This window comes from Perna viridis, chromosome 7, assembly GCF_037379345.1.
Source record: "Perna viridis isolate PV_CMFRI_1.1 ecotype Kerala chromosome 7, ASM3737934v1, whole genome shotgun sequence".
Taxonomy (NCBI): domain Eukaryota; kingdom Metazoa; phylum Mollusca; class Bivalvia; order Mytilida; family Mytilidae; genus Perna; species Perna viridis.
Window position 1 is genome coordinate 44,211,404 of NC_142451.1, and position 15,593 is coordinate 44,226,996.

At 32.7% G+C, this 15,593-nt stretch overlaps 1 protein-coding gene across 2 annotated transcripts; it reads left to right on the forward strand.

Annotated features, from left to right (window-relative positions):
• The first annotated feature begins 105 nt into the window (after positions 1–105).
• On the forward strand, positions 106–14,550 carry LOC148612855 (protein CDV3 homolog). 2 transcript variants are annotated; one of them, XM_088594695.1, is made up of 5 exons: positions 106–417; positions 6,509–6,591; positions 7,310–7,452; positions 8,545–8,791; positions 9,961–14,550. In XM_088594695.1, exons 1-5 carry the CDS (start codon positions 226–228, stop codon positions 10,073–10,075), a joined length of 780 nt encoding a protein of 259 aa, XP_088450821.1. In that variant the 5' UTR covers positions 106–225; the 3' UTR covers positions 10,076–14,550. The 2 variants fall into 2 exon arrangements, with proteins under 2 accessions (XP_088450821.1, XP_088450822.1); XM_088594696.1 differs by having other exon boundaries at positions 106–402.
• The last annotated feature ends 1,043 nt before the right edge of the window (positions 14,551–15,593 follow it).

Here is a 15,593-nt window from a genome sequence, read left to right on the forward strand (position 1 = left end):
CTTATTGGTAAAATGGTTCTAAGATATTTGCTACAGTTCTAAAGAGGAGATTTTGTTCATTTTACGATCGTCAGTGTGGTCCATATAGAGCACTTCCGGTTTTTCAGTGCGGGATTGTCAACTTGCGCATGGAGGGCAGAAGTGGCACGTTTAGCCCGTTAAACTACGTATTTGCGTATTTCCTAGGAGATTTTCATCTGTCAAGAAAAAAGAAACCTGCACAGAATGGAGGACTCAAGTCTGGATGACTTTTTTGCTAAAAAAGACAAAACCAAAAAGAAAAACAAGTCAAAACTAACCCCAAGTGAGCTACTTGCTCAACAGGAAGCCGGTACTAAGAAAGGCAAAAAGAAAAAAGACAAAGAAAATGAAGCGCAGTCAGAGGAGAGAAAAGCCACTAATGTAATCTTAAATGAGGTCAATATTTACTAACAATTGGTATCATTTCACCAACATTTTGCTTGTTACAGATCTTTATTGTAGTCTAGCATATGTTGACGGTGCCACACTTAATTTGCATAACCAGTAACAGGTGTTCATCTACTCCAGCAATGCTAGAAGTTGTCTGGCAAGCTATTTTGTGACTTGGTGCCATCCTAACCTCTAGCAGCTGACATGTCGAAAGCCACTGCAAATGTTAATTTGCTAAACACATTTTAAAATACTTTAAAAGAAGTTTAACCTACCGGAAATCGTAAGATAAAAATCCTAAATATTTGTTGAATACCTAGAAAACATTTGTAATGAAGACAGTTGTCGAAATGACCAGCAATTTTGAATTAGGTCACTAATTTTACGGAATACAATATATTTTTGACAAAACGAACTTAAAATTTGTAAAGGCAATTGGTGGTTAATTTGATATGTTCGTTTCTCAAATTTTAAAATCCGTAATTTTATCAACCGGAATTACACAATCAAAGGCTAAAAACCAAATACGAAGTTCCTTTTCACTGCTTTTACAAAGGATTTCCAGGATTGCTGGATTTCTCATCAGGTAGGTCATTGTTTTTCTTTAGTATAGTCACCTTCTCCTGTGGAATGATAAAGAAACTGTATAAAACGTTTTAAATGAAAAATAGTTTACTGTAATTCTGCCGATTTCAAGGAACTTCGAAACAAGCGTTATGCAATATGGTGCTCAGAAGTAAGAGGTTGGGGTATGGAGGAACGGAATTCCAATCTCTTACGTTGTAGGAGTAGTGTTCAGCATGCTTCTGTTTATTTGGTTTTCTTTTGATATTATTTTGATTTGACCAAATATGTTTTAATATGGGGAAGGCATTCATAGTTCTCCATGATCTCTTTTGCATGGCGCTGGGCCATGTATTATTTTCTTTGCATGAGTTCAAAACAAGTGCCATTTGTTCATTTGGTGTGTGCCATGTATTTAAAGTTGCATCATGCATTGTAAACTGGCACTATTTCCCAATTTCTCTTCCCTATATATTACTAATACCTGTCATATATCAATATGATTGAGGCATGTGTTTATTCTAACAGTAATACAATGTTTTTGATTGGTAATGTCCAGGAGATTAATGTGTCAGGTAGTGAAACTTGTATGTAAACAAATCTTAGATCTGTCAAATTGGTGTTTATCACTGGCTAAGTCAATAAGATTCAATAGGATGAATGATTTCAACTGTTTTATTCAATTAATAAAATTTAATAACTTTTTTTTTTTAATTAAATATAGAATAGAAAGTTTCGGGAGTAGAATTCAATTTAGCTAAGATCCATGTGATTGTAGGGAGAGGAAGACATTCTTAAATTCATTCAACCATGTTTTAACAATCTTGGCATTTATCTGACACAAAAGCAATCTAATTTGCTTAACTTTTTTGAAAGGGTGATGGATCGACTACCAAAAACTCCAAATGAATGTTTAATGACACAGATCTGGACAAAAACTATGTATGGCTGTCTAAGCACCTTTGGCTAAATTATAAAGAACTTGTTTAATTGTATCAACACAATAACCACCTGTCAGTGATTTTAACTTTTCTAGGGCTGTGGACCTACATGTACATTTATGGCAAAGCCTGGGGAAGGAAAAACTTTACCTTGGAATAATTGAGTTACTGGAAGACGATACAGATAGAAAGATTTACCATTGTTGATTGTTAATTTCTATGTTGTAGCTTTTGCTACTCGGTATATTTATTAAATATGCCTCATTCAACCATATCAAACTTTCTTTGACAATTTATCTTTGCGCGAAAGGACATGTGCCACAATGAAAACTTGTCCAAACTGAGAGTGAGCCATTTGTTCATTTTGATCCATGGAGATCCCTGGGCATTTGCCTTCAAGTGCAAGTGTAGCATTTAGTAGGTTTCCTTTTCAGGGCTTCAGCTAGAAATTAAAAAGGGCAGGGCACCAGTGGAGGAAAGGGCACTTATTTGCATTGAAATTTTTCAAGTTGTGCCCACATTTTGTATTTGAGGTTTTTTTTCATATTTTCTCTTCCTCATTTTGTATTCAATGCTTCTAGTATCTTGTAAACATTTATGTTAACTTGGTAAACATCTTGTAAAGTCTGTATACTAAATACCCAGTATGTCTTTACATTTTTTTCATCAATGCTAATTTAGCAACTACATATTCTTGTTCATTGATTTGAAACACAGTAAATTTTCAGGTTTTGGTACAGGTATTTCACCTATATATCCAAATCTTCTCATAGATTTTTGCAAATTGTCTGTTGGTAAAAGTTTATTTGAACTTGCGCTAAAATTGTCAATGAAGTGAAACATGAAAACATTTTTATTTATTTCTCAAAAATATCATTGATCTCCATACTGATTAAATTTCATTTCAGGGATATTGAATGAGCTGATGCATTTCAAATCAAATGTGTATATATAAGTAGTGTCAGCCTTTATGATTTTGTTATCTTAATTTTTGGAAGATTTTGATGACATTGTCCTGTTTTTCACACTTCTATTCCATTTAATACACTCACATGTAAGAGATTCAATCATGAGAAATTTACTGGACCTTTGAAAAAAAATGAATATAACTTTCATAACATCATCATGTTTACAAAAAAAAGTCAGCATGTACATACACATGTAATAATCTTTGTATGAACTAATAAGGAAAAGTGTATAAATCAGGAATTATTTTTAGAATCTACCACATAAATATTATAAGCATGCCTGAACAGGATTTAAAAGTTAAAGACAACTGCTACTGTTGAGTTAAACATTGAGGGACTTGAGTAATAAGTATTGTGTTTTGAGCACTTATGAAGATTGAGCATGTCAAGTAAAAATTCTCCACAAATTGTGCACTTTCATCTTGGAAGAGAATAACTTTTTTTTGTGTATTTGTTTAATTTTGGTCAAGTTTTTGGTAGCTTTGCTCGCACTTAAAATTATTTCTTACTATATCTTTCTCTAGCATTTGTAATATGTGTATGCAACCAAAAACCAGCTGTCAGGTTGTTATTTCTTTTTTCGCATTTATTTTTAATGTCCTTTAAAACCAACAAAGAATTTACACAATTACAGCAAAATTGTTTTAATTCATAAAATCGATAATTTACCTCCAACTATTATATGGCGTGCAACAAAAATTCCAAAATTTTGCAAAGTTGCCATTTGATACTACTAAATTTGAAATTGGATAATATTAAAATATGGACAAAATGTATCTTATAAAAGTTATTGACACAAAATTAAAAATTGTTTTTGTGTACTTACCTTACATGAAATACAACGGGATATAATGACACAAAAACTTTTGGTACGCCAGTATATGGTTACGCTGAGCCTGGCATGACACAGCTCATTTTGCCTTCCTGCAAAATTATAGCACAGTGCCCATAGTGCATTCTAACTAAAATTAATTTGTGATAGTACAGTGCTAAGAAATCATAGCGCTGCAAAGGACAGCCCTGGGGAGAACACTGATTTGTTTGGTCCTATAAATAGCTTTTCTGTAAGCGTGTGTATTCTATTTATTAATGTTGTTTGGTAATCCCTTTGTACATGAGGCGTATGTGTTTCTTTAACCAACTTCAACAACTGTAGGTATATTAATTGCATCATTCGACTTTAAAAATATACTTAAACAGATGCAATAAGACAAACTGTGACTAAATATAGTGTAAATTTAATGCCATATTGCGTTTTCAACTTTTGAGGCAAAGTTCCAGCTACAAAATGTATATTCCACCATTTTGACCCAGAGACTATTCTTGGCTGTGTAGTTGATAGGAGTTAGGAGAATTTCACAGAAAAAAATGGCAAACCTCAAAAAACTGTTTACAGTACAAAATCATACATATCAAAACAATTGAATGAGTTATAGGTCCTGAAATGGATTTTTACATAAAATCTCTTAGACAATTTGTATGATGAATTGTAACCAAACTTTGCATGAATGTTTGTTAGGATATCCTTAACAATTTTTTATCTGCGGAAAACGTAGCTACCACTAATGAAAATTGATGACTTGTTGAAATAACTTGAAAACCAAAGGGTTTAACCTAATTTTCTAGAGAGAGGGGAAATTGATCAGCATGGTGAGACTAACCTCTGCCGAAATTTTCATTAAGATCTGTTGCTCAATGTTGGAGTTACTGCCCTTGAAGAGAAGATTTGTTTTATAAAATGAAAAACAGGTGGATAAATAAGATACTCTGTATTGATTAAATGATTCCTGTGACAATAGTATGGTAAGATCAAGAGTCCACCTTTAGAAAGCTATGAAGACAATTTTTGACGAGATGAGCAATTCAGGATTTCTAGAGTCTCTAGTTTTGTCAACACATTGTCTACATTTTCATTTTGGTTGCACAACCTTGGTCATCTCATGATAGCAGGGTTCAAATTAGTACAGGTCTGGGACCATCTTGTTTCAGATGCAGGACATTTGAAGTATCATTTACCTAGGTCATGGTCCTACATATACTCTTATTGAGGAATTGTCACTTACTTACAGGGGACCTTTCACTGGGGATACGAAAATGTCCAGGACCTTTTACCCTTGAAAGTAAATTTGAACCAGTATAAAGTACCTAACCAAAATGTAGGGGTTATGAGTTTGATCCCTGCCCGATTTAAAATTAGTAGTAACTTCTTCTCCACCAAGAAGCAGTATTTAAATGGAAATAGTGATGACTGGTTGGCTTGGATTTGGAATGTATCCAAATGGGATGGTGTACCTACCTTCGAGAGATTGCTTTTAAGCAAGCACAATAAAGATCTGGCTCACCTTGTCAGACTGGTACAAAGCAGAATCTGTTTTATAGGCCAGCCATTCTTGTTCTGAAACATATGACATGTCTACCATAGGCAATTTTTATCTTTATTTGTGGATTTTTGATCTTGCAAAAAAACATGGCCTCCATTACTTAACATGGACCATAGGGGTCTAATTGCTGAATTTTGCAAATAACTTAAAACATTTGGGTTTAGCTGAAACCTGGCAGTAATAAAATTGTTCAGCATGATGGGATGGACTTGTGCCAAAATTTTCAAAATGATCAGTTGACAGATGTTTGAGTCCAGAAATGGATTTTTATGTTTTTTCGAATTTTACATTTCCAACTTTGTAAATTATCTCCCCTGAAACTAATGGATGACCAATTTTAACCAAACTTGGCAGAAATGATATATGTAAAAGCTTCTACAAATGATCCACTTTTGGTTCTGCTTGATTAAACAAGATGGCTGGCAGAGGCCATATAAGCATCTGTTTGGCCAGTTTTCAGTGATATGATCTCCTCTGAAACCACAGCTGCTAATGTGTCATTTAATGTTCCATTAATGCCCTATTTGTATAATTTTTTGTGTTCTAAAGTTCATGTTAGCAAGTTTCTTGATATGAGAGTACATATAACATGCATGTTAACTCAAATAGAGTGTATTGTCCTTATAAGGTGGTGGTTAAACTAAAAACCCTGTAAGGGGATGTTGTATGGCACAGTTGAAATCTTAGGAAGAGTGTTTTACTGATAAACTGAACTTACAAGTCCTTGACATTGGGGCAGAATGAACACAATGAAAGTATAGGTTATTAAGTGGAAGTGTTTGTAAGAATCAGGCAAAATGGGAAAAAATGCATGTCAAAACCCCATGGATCTGGAAATGTAATATCACTCAAGGATACTTCATCTTTTTGAAAAAGACCATTATATGATCTTTGCATCTCTGGCTTTGCTCAGAATTGTTTTCAATAGAATGTTGGAAAAATGATGTTTTAGACAGTTATCTGACCTTGAAATGTTCATTTTCAGTGTATTTCAATGAAATTATAACACAATGGTCCAGCATGATATGGAAAATTTCAGTGTATTTTCAATGAAATTAGAACACAATGGTCCAGCATGATATGGAAAATATTGTCTTTTTTTTTCTTGATATTGATGGTGCAAATAGTCAAAGAACACTATCAAAATGATGTTTTTTTCACACCATGTTTCACCTAATGCCTGATTCGTACAGTGACTGAATTAATTAGCTTCTATAGAAGAAATACATGTTTTTCACTTCAGGATGATGATGAATGGGTAGACTTTGAACAGGAAACAGAAAAAGACTATTCTGGTTTGAGAATCCAAAACCTCCAGATTAAAAAGTAAGTGCATTGCTCAAACTCTCCTCACCCGGACCTGATTGAATAGTGGAAAATGTTTCACTCACTGCTTAACAATATATTATTTTTGGATTTGTTGAGTGTCATACAAAATATGGACCCATTTTTTCTTATGTAGAGTATGAAATTGCACGATCAAGATAGTGCAATATTATCTCTGCTCATTCTCTGCACTATTCATCAGTATGAATTCAGTAACCCTTTACTTTGTTGTGAATTTCAATTGAAATATTTTTATTCAATTTGATGAGGTGAAGTCCAGTGTTTTTGGATTCCACTTTCCTGTTACCCAGAGCAAGTGCAATTTTGGTATGGGAAAGTTAATTATTATGACCCACTTTCACTTTGGCAGGTATCGTCTGAATATAGCTGAAATATTGCTGCTCGGACGTTAAACCCCAACAAACAAACAAACAAACACTTCGGCAGGTGGAAAGCTAGAATTTTTTAAAGGATGTGTTAAGTTTGGAAAGCAAACTTCAAGCATGGGAAAGTTAATGTTCATTTAGACATGGAAACATAAAATTTTGAAAAAGTCTTAGAACACTGTGAAGAAACTTGATAATTGAAGAAATAAGTACAGAAATGATAAATAATAAATATGTTATTGCAAAACAAAAATCAACTGAAGTAAAAGTATGAAATGGAATGAGGATACATGGACAGACTTTATTAATGTTATCCCATTGTGTCGATGCAGTAAGGAGGAAGAAGAGGAAGAAGAAGAAGTGTATGAAAATGACGATGAGGATGGAGATGGAGAGAACCGAGAAAAGAAGGATGCTGCATCAGGTCCATGGAATAAAGCTCAGCAACAACAACAACAACAAAATACACAACCAGGTAAACACTATATCAGTCAAATTAGAGTTCAAGTTATAGTGCAGCAGTGTAAGGTCTCGGTGGTCTCATGGTAGCGTGCTAGTCCCAAATTCAGGAAGTTGTAGGTTTGTTTCCCAGCCAAGTCACATGTAAGAACTTAAAATTGGAAGCCCTGCTTCTCTGCTAAGCACATTGTATTTAAGGGAAAAGAATTTCATCCGGTTTGCTCTGAGTCTGAATAATGTATCCGAGGTGGCTGGCATATCTGCCTAAACTATGAAATCAAGAAGCCCAGAAAATAGGTTGGTAGCCCAGACTTTTTTGGACAAAATTGTGCTACATAAAAATACTTGTTTGAGTTTATTAACTATTTGTTCATTGTTGCAGACCCTAATGCAACATCAAGATGCAGAACAGGAATAAAAGCCTGTTCCTTGATCATTTTTATTTTTTTATCACTGTATCTTGTGATTTGTTGTCACACACACATTCACTCATTCAGAATGGTCGTCCAGGCACATTTCTGGTCGCCATTGGTGAGTGGGTGACCGTTAATCGTTTCCCTTGTGGAACTAGTACAAAGCAGAATCTGTTAGATTGATAAATTGTTCTTGTCCTGAAATGCATGAACTATCTGCAATAGGAGGTTAAACATAATCAACAAATCAATGTAGTCCAACATGTTCAATTTTCTAAACATTTATTTATCACCATAACTAAATTTTATGTTTTCAAAAGTATTCTTTTAAATTTCAATATCTTCTTGATATTATCAGGAAGAACTTGACTTCTGTTTTGAAAACTGCTAGTTTGAAACATACTGAAAAGATTTTTAAATTGTTATGGAGAGATAAAAAGTGATCTACAATATTTCTTGTTTAATGATAGTGGAAGTGCAAAATATGACAAAGGGCAAAAGAATATCACATTTTCCGTCACTTGCAATATTCCTCATCACCTTACTGATGGAATAATTCATTAAACAATATATTGTTACACTCTTGGAAAAGAAGTTAATTTTGTCCTTGTCTATTTGAACTGTGTTTGCCCAATTTAATATCAACTTATATCTGTACAAGTGCACTGAGAAATAAATTATGATCTTTTTTCTAGCACCAACAGCAGTACCAGAACCTCCTCCACCTGAACCAGAGCCTCCTAAAGAAGACAAACCAAAGCCTGGGAAATATGTCCCCCCTGGTGCAAGAGCAGCTCAGTCATCTGGATCTACTGGTCTGACCCCTACCAGATTAACAGGTGGAGTCAAGAAGAAAAAGGCTGCCCCTAATCTTCAGAGTGAGGATGATTTCCCAACCCTAGGAGGTGGTGCTGTACCTGAAATGAAGGGATGGGGAAGCAGGTAGCTACTTTTATACCCTTGGTGTTTATTCTATGGTTCCTGTGGTATACTTTTATAGAGACAAATTTGTTTTGTTTTTTTTTCAGTTGTGAAAAGAAAAGCTCGGAAGGTTTTACACTTTGATATTACAAATTATTGAATTTGTTTTTGAAAGCATGCCTATACAACACCCTTACACAGCCAAATGTGCCATACATGAGAATTATATGGATTGGAACACATGGTTATCATATGAATTGAGATTGATATGATAATCATATTTTTCAGTTTCCATGAAATATTGTATGGTTATCGTATGATAATTTGTTTTGTCACAAACATGATTATCATATGTTTTCAAGTCAAAATTAACAAATGAGAATCATATGACTATTATTTGTAAATATCTTATGATTATTATGTTTTCAAGCCAAAATTAATATATGAGAATCATATGACTTATTTGTAAATATCTTATGATTATCATGTTTTCAAGCCAAAATTAACATGATAATCATGTGATAATCATATGACTATCATATGTAGACATCACATGATTATCATATGTGGCACATTTCAATGTGTTTCAGTACCATATAAAAATAAAATACTATCTCATGCGCTCATTGTCTTCTTTTTCCGAGTTACTGAAAACAGCATAAATATTTGTAATGATACTGCAACACTTTATGATAAAAAACTTTAAAGATACGAATAACTACAAAAAATAGAAAATGAGCTGTTAGTATGATTGATTGGTTTATAATAAATGGAGAAAATTTACTCTTTCAAATTGGGCTTTGATAGTTGATATACATGTACTACCCCAAAAAATTCAGTAGGTTCTTAGTCATGCTAATTCTTAATGTGTATTTACATTTTTAATTGTGCTCTCTCCGTTTTCAAATTGCTCCGCATTTAGATTTAAACTTAATTGGTCCAAAATTAAAATAGTTTAATTTTTAAATCAAAAAAATTTCCTGGAGAAAATTTTAAGATGCTGTAATTAACTGTTTGTGTAGATTTCTTAATTTTAACCCAAGTTGAAAGTTGGACACAATAAGAGTCCATATTCCCCAATGTTTGTATGATTTCAACACATTGTGTCTTTAAGATTTGTTAGATTAAAAGAATTATTTTATCATTTAGTAAAATTATATGGATTTTCCACTTGGTACTCTTTATTGCAGTGAATCACGAGGAGATTTTGAGAGAGTGCAGTCAGGTGGTCGTGGTATGGAAGATCCCTCAAAACAGAGTCAACAGTTGACATTAGGAAACAGATTTACAACATTACAAGATTAACAGAGGTTTACCATAGGGTTGTTCTTTTCTCATTACTTAATAGATCATCTGTGATGTAGAGACTTTTCTGCTCATTGTTGACTTATAAGACTTGACACTCTGTGTTTTAGCCTACACTAGATATTGCTTGATTGTCCATCTTAGATATCATTCTTTCTTTAAGATTCAAGGAGCTGGAGAAATCTTTTATTCAAGATGCAGCAAACTCCAGAAGTCATATAAATTAAGGAATTCAGTTAGCATTGAATCATTTTCATTGCCTTAAGTTCTTGCACTAACACGATAAGGAAGAAAATATTATTCCCAACTTTGCATCCACTTTATTTTCTCCTTTTCTATGCATAATACATTGACAGTAATATCTAGTGTATACGTATGTTCTCTGTGTCACCTATCATCAAGTGAGTGCTAGTTGTTATATGGGGTTTTACAAAACATTGTTGTGATTCAAGAAATAATTTAGAGAATTATGGCAAATTGAAATATAGTGATACCACATTCTTTATTTACTTCAGTGGGCCTGGAAAGAATTGTAATTTTGTCATAATGAGTATTCTTACACAGTTAATAAAACTGGACAATCTGATCATGAATGCATTTGAAGTGTAGCCAAAAGATCCAATAGGTGGTTGATGTAGTACACTTTCCTATAATGCTGGGTTGAATCTTTCCTGGAAAACTTAGCATGTAAATTGCTCAAATGCTTTAGTGAGAGGTTAATGAAAGTGATACCACTTTAATTTAGTTTGCCATAATATGTATGTATGCTCATTTTGAAGTGATTGTTGATAATATTATTTCTATAAATATGATAGATTTTTATGTTTTATGGTAAAAATGTTTCCAGTTGGATACATTAGTATAAGCCTCACAAGAAAATGTACATCCAAGAAAACTTTCATTTCATCTTCACAGTGTTTCATTGTATTAGTATTGCTTTTGTCTACATTTTATTATGATTGATATCAATTTATGAAAAAATGATCTTTGTTATTTAGATGATTACGGTGTAAGAAGGATGTAAAATCAGCCTTTCACATTACTGATACTTTTATTTGATGTTTGGTTCAAACATTTTACAAACTACTCTGTATTTGTTATTTTAATGTGGCCTAACATAACGAACGACTAATAAATTGAATTGTAGGTGCTATATACATGCATGATTAAGACAGAAAATGTCTATACCTGTCTGTTGGAATTAGCAGGCTACATCTTGTGATATTCCCAGATTTATCATTGTTACAACAATGAAACCTGTCAGAACCAAACAAATTTTGGACTTTGTTAAAATTAGTTCGGTTTAAGCATTTCAAAGTACATATAAATTGATAAAGGGATTTTTAGTAATGTCTGATTTAAGCAGGTTTAGGGATTATTTTGGATTTGGTTTAGACAGGTTTTTAGATTATTCATAGTTTGCTTTAGACAGGTTTTTGGGTTATTTTTGGTTAAGAGAGGATTTTGTCAGGATTTGATTTAGACAGGTTTCACAGTTGTATTTGTTACTCTATATTTTTGTTGTTACACGTGCTTAGAAACTGTTATTCTTAAAAATTGTTTTGATAACTCAGATAGATTAAAAAGTGGTATTATATGTAGAAAATATATTATTGAATTGTACAGTGTTAATTTGTGACTTAATTACAGCAAATTCACTACAACGGTCCTCATTTTAAAATCCATTTTATTTGTTGCATGCTGAATTTTTACAGTAGTAATTGATTTAACACTCAAAATTTTAACTTTTATGAATGCACTAAAACACTTGTTGATAGTTTTATGAAATTTTGATCAGAATTTAACAAGAAAACCAAGAAAATTAAATTGATATCCACTGTATTATGGTCTGTTTGATTGAATCTGCTGTAATTACAATGATATTTAATTTCATGCCTGGTGAATTTGTTTATAATCAGCTTGATTTGTTCAATTTTTGGTTTAATGTATGTCCTGGTGAGCTAGGTTTTTCTTATTCTTGTAATAGGTTTTATTGTTGATAGAATAAAAGTGATTGTACATGTAATGTCATTTGAAGGTTAATGGTAGATAAGATCTGTTCTTAGTGTCAAGTAAGTCATAACCATAAGTTGTAGCAAGTGGGCATTAAATAATGTTCTATTCCTGTGAGATGATCACAAAACTACTTTAAAGTATGTTAATCTGAATGAAACTGTAAATGAAAGTTTCTACTCCTTCAGTTATTACTGTTTTTCCGTTTATACTTTCTGGCTTGATTGATGTTGATAATGAGAGAAGAAAATTATTAACGAGTGTTTGACTCTTATATCAACCAACACATCCTATCTTTTTCAACCCTAACTTATCCAACATTTCTTAGAACTCATAAAAAAATTAGAGTTAGACTTATCTTTGCTGTTAATAGGATTTTATGGAATTGAAATCCTTACCATAAAAATATATTGCAGAAAGACAATACTATTTGCTTGTTAAATTTTCATGATGATTTATGATTTGCACACTATTTAAAGTTGGGACATGCATGTATTTATTGGATACTTAGGAAAGGATGGACTTTTTTGATAGCCACTGTTATCTGGAGTGTTAAAGCAGAATTTAGGGCTAAATAATTCATGCTGTGTATGCAAGTGAGTGTATATGCTGAACATTCAGCTTGAAAAAAATATCGAGGTATGGTTTGTCTTCAAAATCCTTTATCCTCACCAAGAAATGCTAGGGCTCTTGTTTTTTCTGTCAATTTAAACTTTCATTTGTCTGAAATACGATAAATGTAGGTATGCTTAAGGAATCCATTTGTAGCTGTTTCATTTAAAGCATGATTATTTCATTTCACTCCTATACACATATTTAGTCACATAAACTTTGACCATGAATATGACCTTCTTTATACTGATTAGATGTGGGAGTTACTAGTTATATTCTAACCCTTTTCATAGTATAATTATGTCTCCTCCAACTTTGATGGGGAGACTTATTGTTTTTGCCTTGTCTGTCATACTTTTGTAAGTGCTATTCCTAGGAAACTACTGGGTCAAATGTCATGAAACTTTGTAGGTAGTTTATAGGATATGATATGTAGTTTTGTGTATTACCAGGAATTTATGATTCACTGATTTTTGTGGGAATTATACTCCTTTGAACAGGAGGAGGCATACAGTTTTGTAGGCAAAAAGTTACTTAAATTCTTTGTTTATATTTAAAAGGCAACATGTTTCAATTTATCCAGATACCATTTTTGGCTTGTTTCAAACATTAGGCCATTCAAAGATATTATTTGGTTCTCTTAGATAATTATGCATGAAAACCAATTAGAGAGGTAGGCATTTGTTTTAATTTGTTTATCTCCCCAAAGAAAATGATGGTGTTTTTTTTTCGTTTTTATTTTATTAGAATGATGAAAAAAAAAAGTTGAACTGACAGGCTTGTGAGGCGAAGGAGGGCCAAAGAACCCAAATAATAACTTGGAATGGCCTAGACAACTTAATCACATGTTTACAGTTGTATGAATTCCTGTATGGGTCATAATATTAACATTTTTGTATTGTTATCTGTGTAAATTTCCATTAATGCAAGGTACTACTTTTAAATAATCTTGTATCTGAAATTTTCACAGAACTGCCCCAAATTATAACAGTAGATGTAATTGTCTTATGTTAAATGCTTTTGATGTACATTGTAGTAATGGATATTTTGTGTTTTTGCATTTTGTGTAATATTAATACTAATTCATTGTATGATTGTGTGCCATTTAAAAGTATCATATAATTTTCAACGATTATCAAAGTTTGTCTCCTGCATTGCATACTTTTCAGTATTCCCATCTTTTAGTATGTCGGCATTTAGGTAGAGTAACATGCCTTCTAGTTGTTTTTCCCCTCTGTAGACTTTTGTCTGTATAGAATCTACTGTGCGTCTGTCCAATGATTCTTAATCAGTGAAAACTTTAACCCCAAATGGGTAATAATAACTTTTGTTATGTACTTCAACACGTGTACTGTGTTTAAATTCCTGTCAATTGTATATTTTCCTAGAAATTAAGTGGTCAACAAGAAAGCATAGGAATCTGTGTCCTATGGACACATCTGTTTTAAGTTCTAGTTGCAGGGATCCAAATTTACTTTCAAGAGTGAAAATTTCCGAGATTCAAATCAATTTTCAACTTCAGGAAAACCTAAATACAGTTTTAATGTTCCAGAAATAGGTAAAATGAAATTTTAAAGATCCGAGGTCAGAAACAGAGGGTTCTGGACCTCTGACTTCCACTAACTTGAACCCCCTGTTCTTTTAATGACCAAAACCTCATTGTAGAATTTCTATTTTAAAACCTGGTCTCAAGTGTAAGAACTACAACAGGCATTTAATGCCGAAGTTAAGTTAAGAAAGTTATTAAATGGATTTTAATAATGTCACTTCTTTGTTTTGATTTTCTGGTGGATATAAAAATTCAATCCATTCTTGCATAAACAGGTTCTCATTAAAAAAGTTATACAAAATTTATTGTGTCATGTTGTTTCTGTTCTGACATTATGACTAAACAAATTAAGCTTCAGCTTTTTAGCTCACCTGGCGGCCGTTACTAAAAATAGAACATGGGGGTCAGACATTATTTTTTTGCATATATCTCTGAAACTGTTAGGTTTAGCCAAATTCTTTCATGCTGAAATGATCCTCATTATAAGGCCGCCTAAAGTCTTGAGGGATCAAAGTTGACAATTCCTTGTTGTTTTTAGCAGTTTTCAACCAATATCTTGAATATTATAATAGATAAAATAAAACTTTCAATTGATGAAATAATCCTTATGATAAGTCTTACCAAAGTCTTCCTCCAGTCAAAATTAAAGTTATTGCCCTTGAAAGGTAAAGATGTAAGCAGGTAGTGATTCAGGCTCTTGGGAACCTCTTGATTTTTTTTCTATTTTGAATGTTATTTCTTTCAAAAATCTTCTCCTCTGACACACCAACTGGAACCAAACTTGGTATGAATGTTCCTTGGGGCATTTTTCATAGAACTAACGTAGGGATTTTTGATCTGTGGAAAAACATGGCTGCTGTTTTTAAAATTAGAATAAAGTGGTCAGACAGAAATTTTTCACTTGTTATATCTCAAAAAAAAGACATTAGGTTTAGCCAAATTCTTTCAATTGCAGAGATGATTGTTATTATAAGGCCTATAAAAATCTCCAGGGATGAAAGTTGTCAGATGACTCCATGTAAGAGTTGCTGCCCTTGAAAGTTGAAAAAATGGTGTTATTTTTACAGTTTTCAGCCAATATCTTGAAAACTGTAGTAGATAGAAACTTTCAATTGATGGAATGATCCTCATGATCAGTCCTACCAACATTTTTGTGAGTCAAAATTGTAGGACAACTTGTTTAAGTCTCTGCCCTTCAAAGGCAAAAACTAAACCAGGCGAGCAATTCAGGCTCCTGGGACCCTCTTGTTCTTAATTTGGTCTTTTTTACCTTGGATATACTCAATACATCTAGAAAACAACCAAAAAGCAATTTAAATTTATCCAGAAGCATTTATGACAAAA

Bases quoted from the DNA above. Each gene is read 5' to 3' on its own strand.
- LOC148612855 (XM_088594695.1), top strand. From the start codon at position 226: ATGGAGGACTCAAGTCTGGATGACTTTTTTGCTAAAAAAGACAAAACC. The intron at 418-6,508 runs GTCAATATTTAC...TTTTCACTTCAG, and splicing joins CTAATGTAATCTTAAATGAG to GATGATGATGAATGGGTAGA. The intron at 7,453-8,544 runs GTAAACACTATA...TCTTTTTTCTAG, and splicing joins ACAACAAAATACACAACCAG to CACCAACAGCAGTACCAGAA.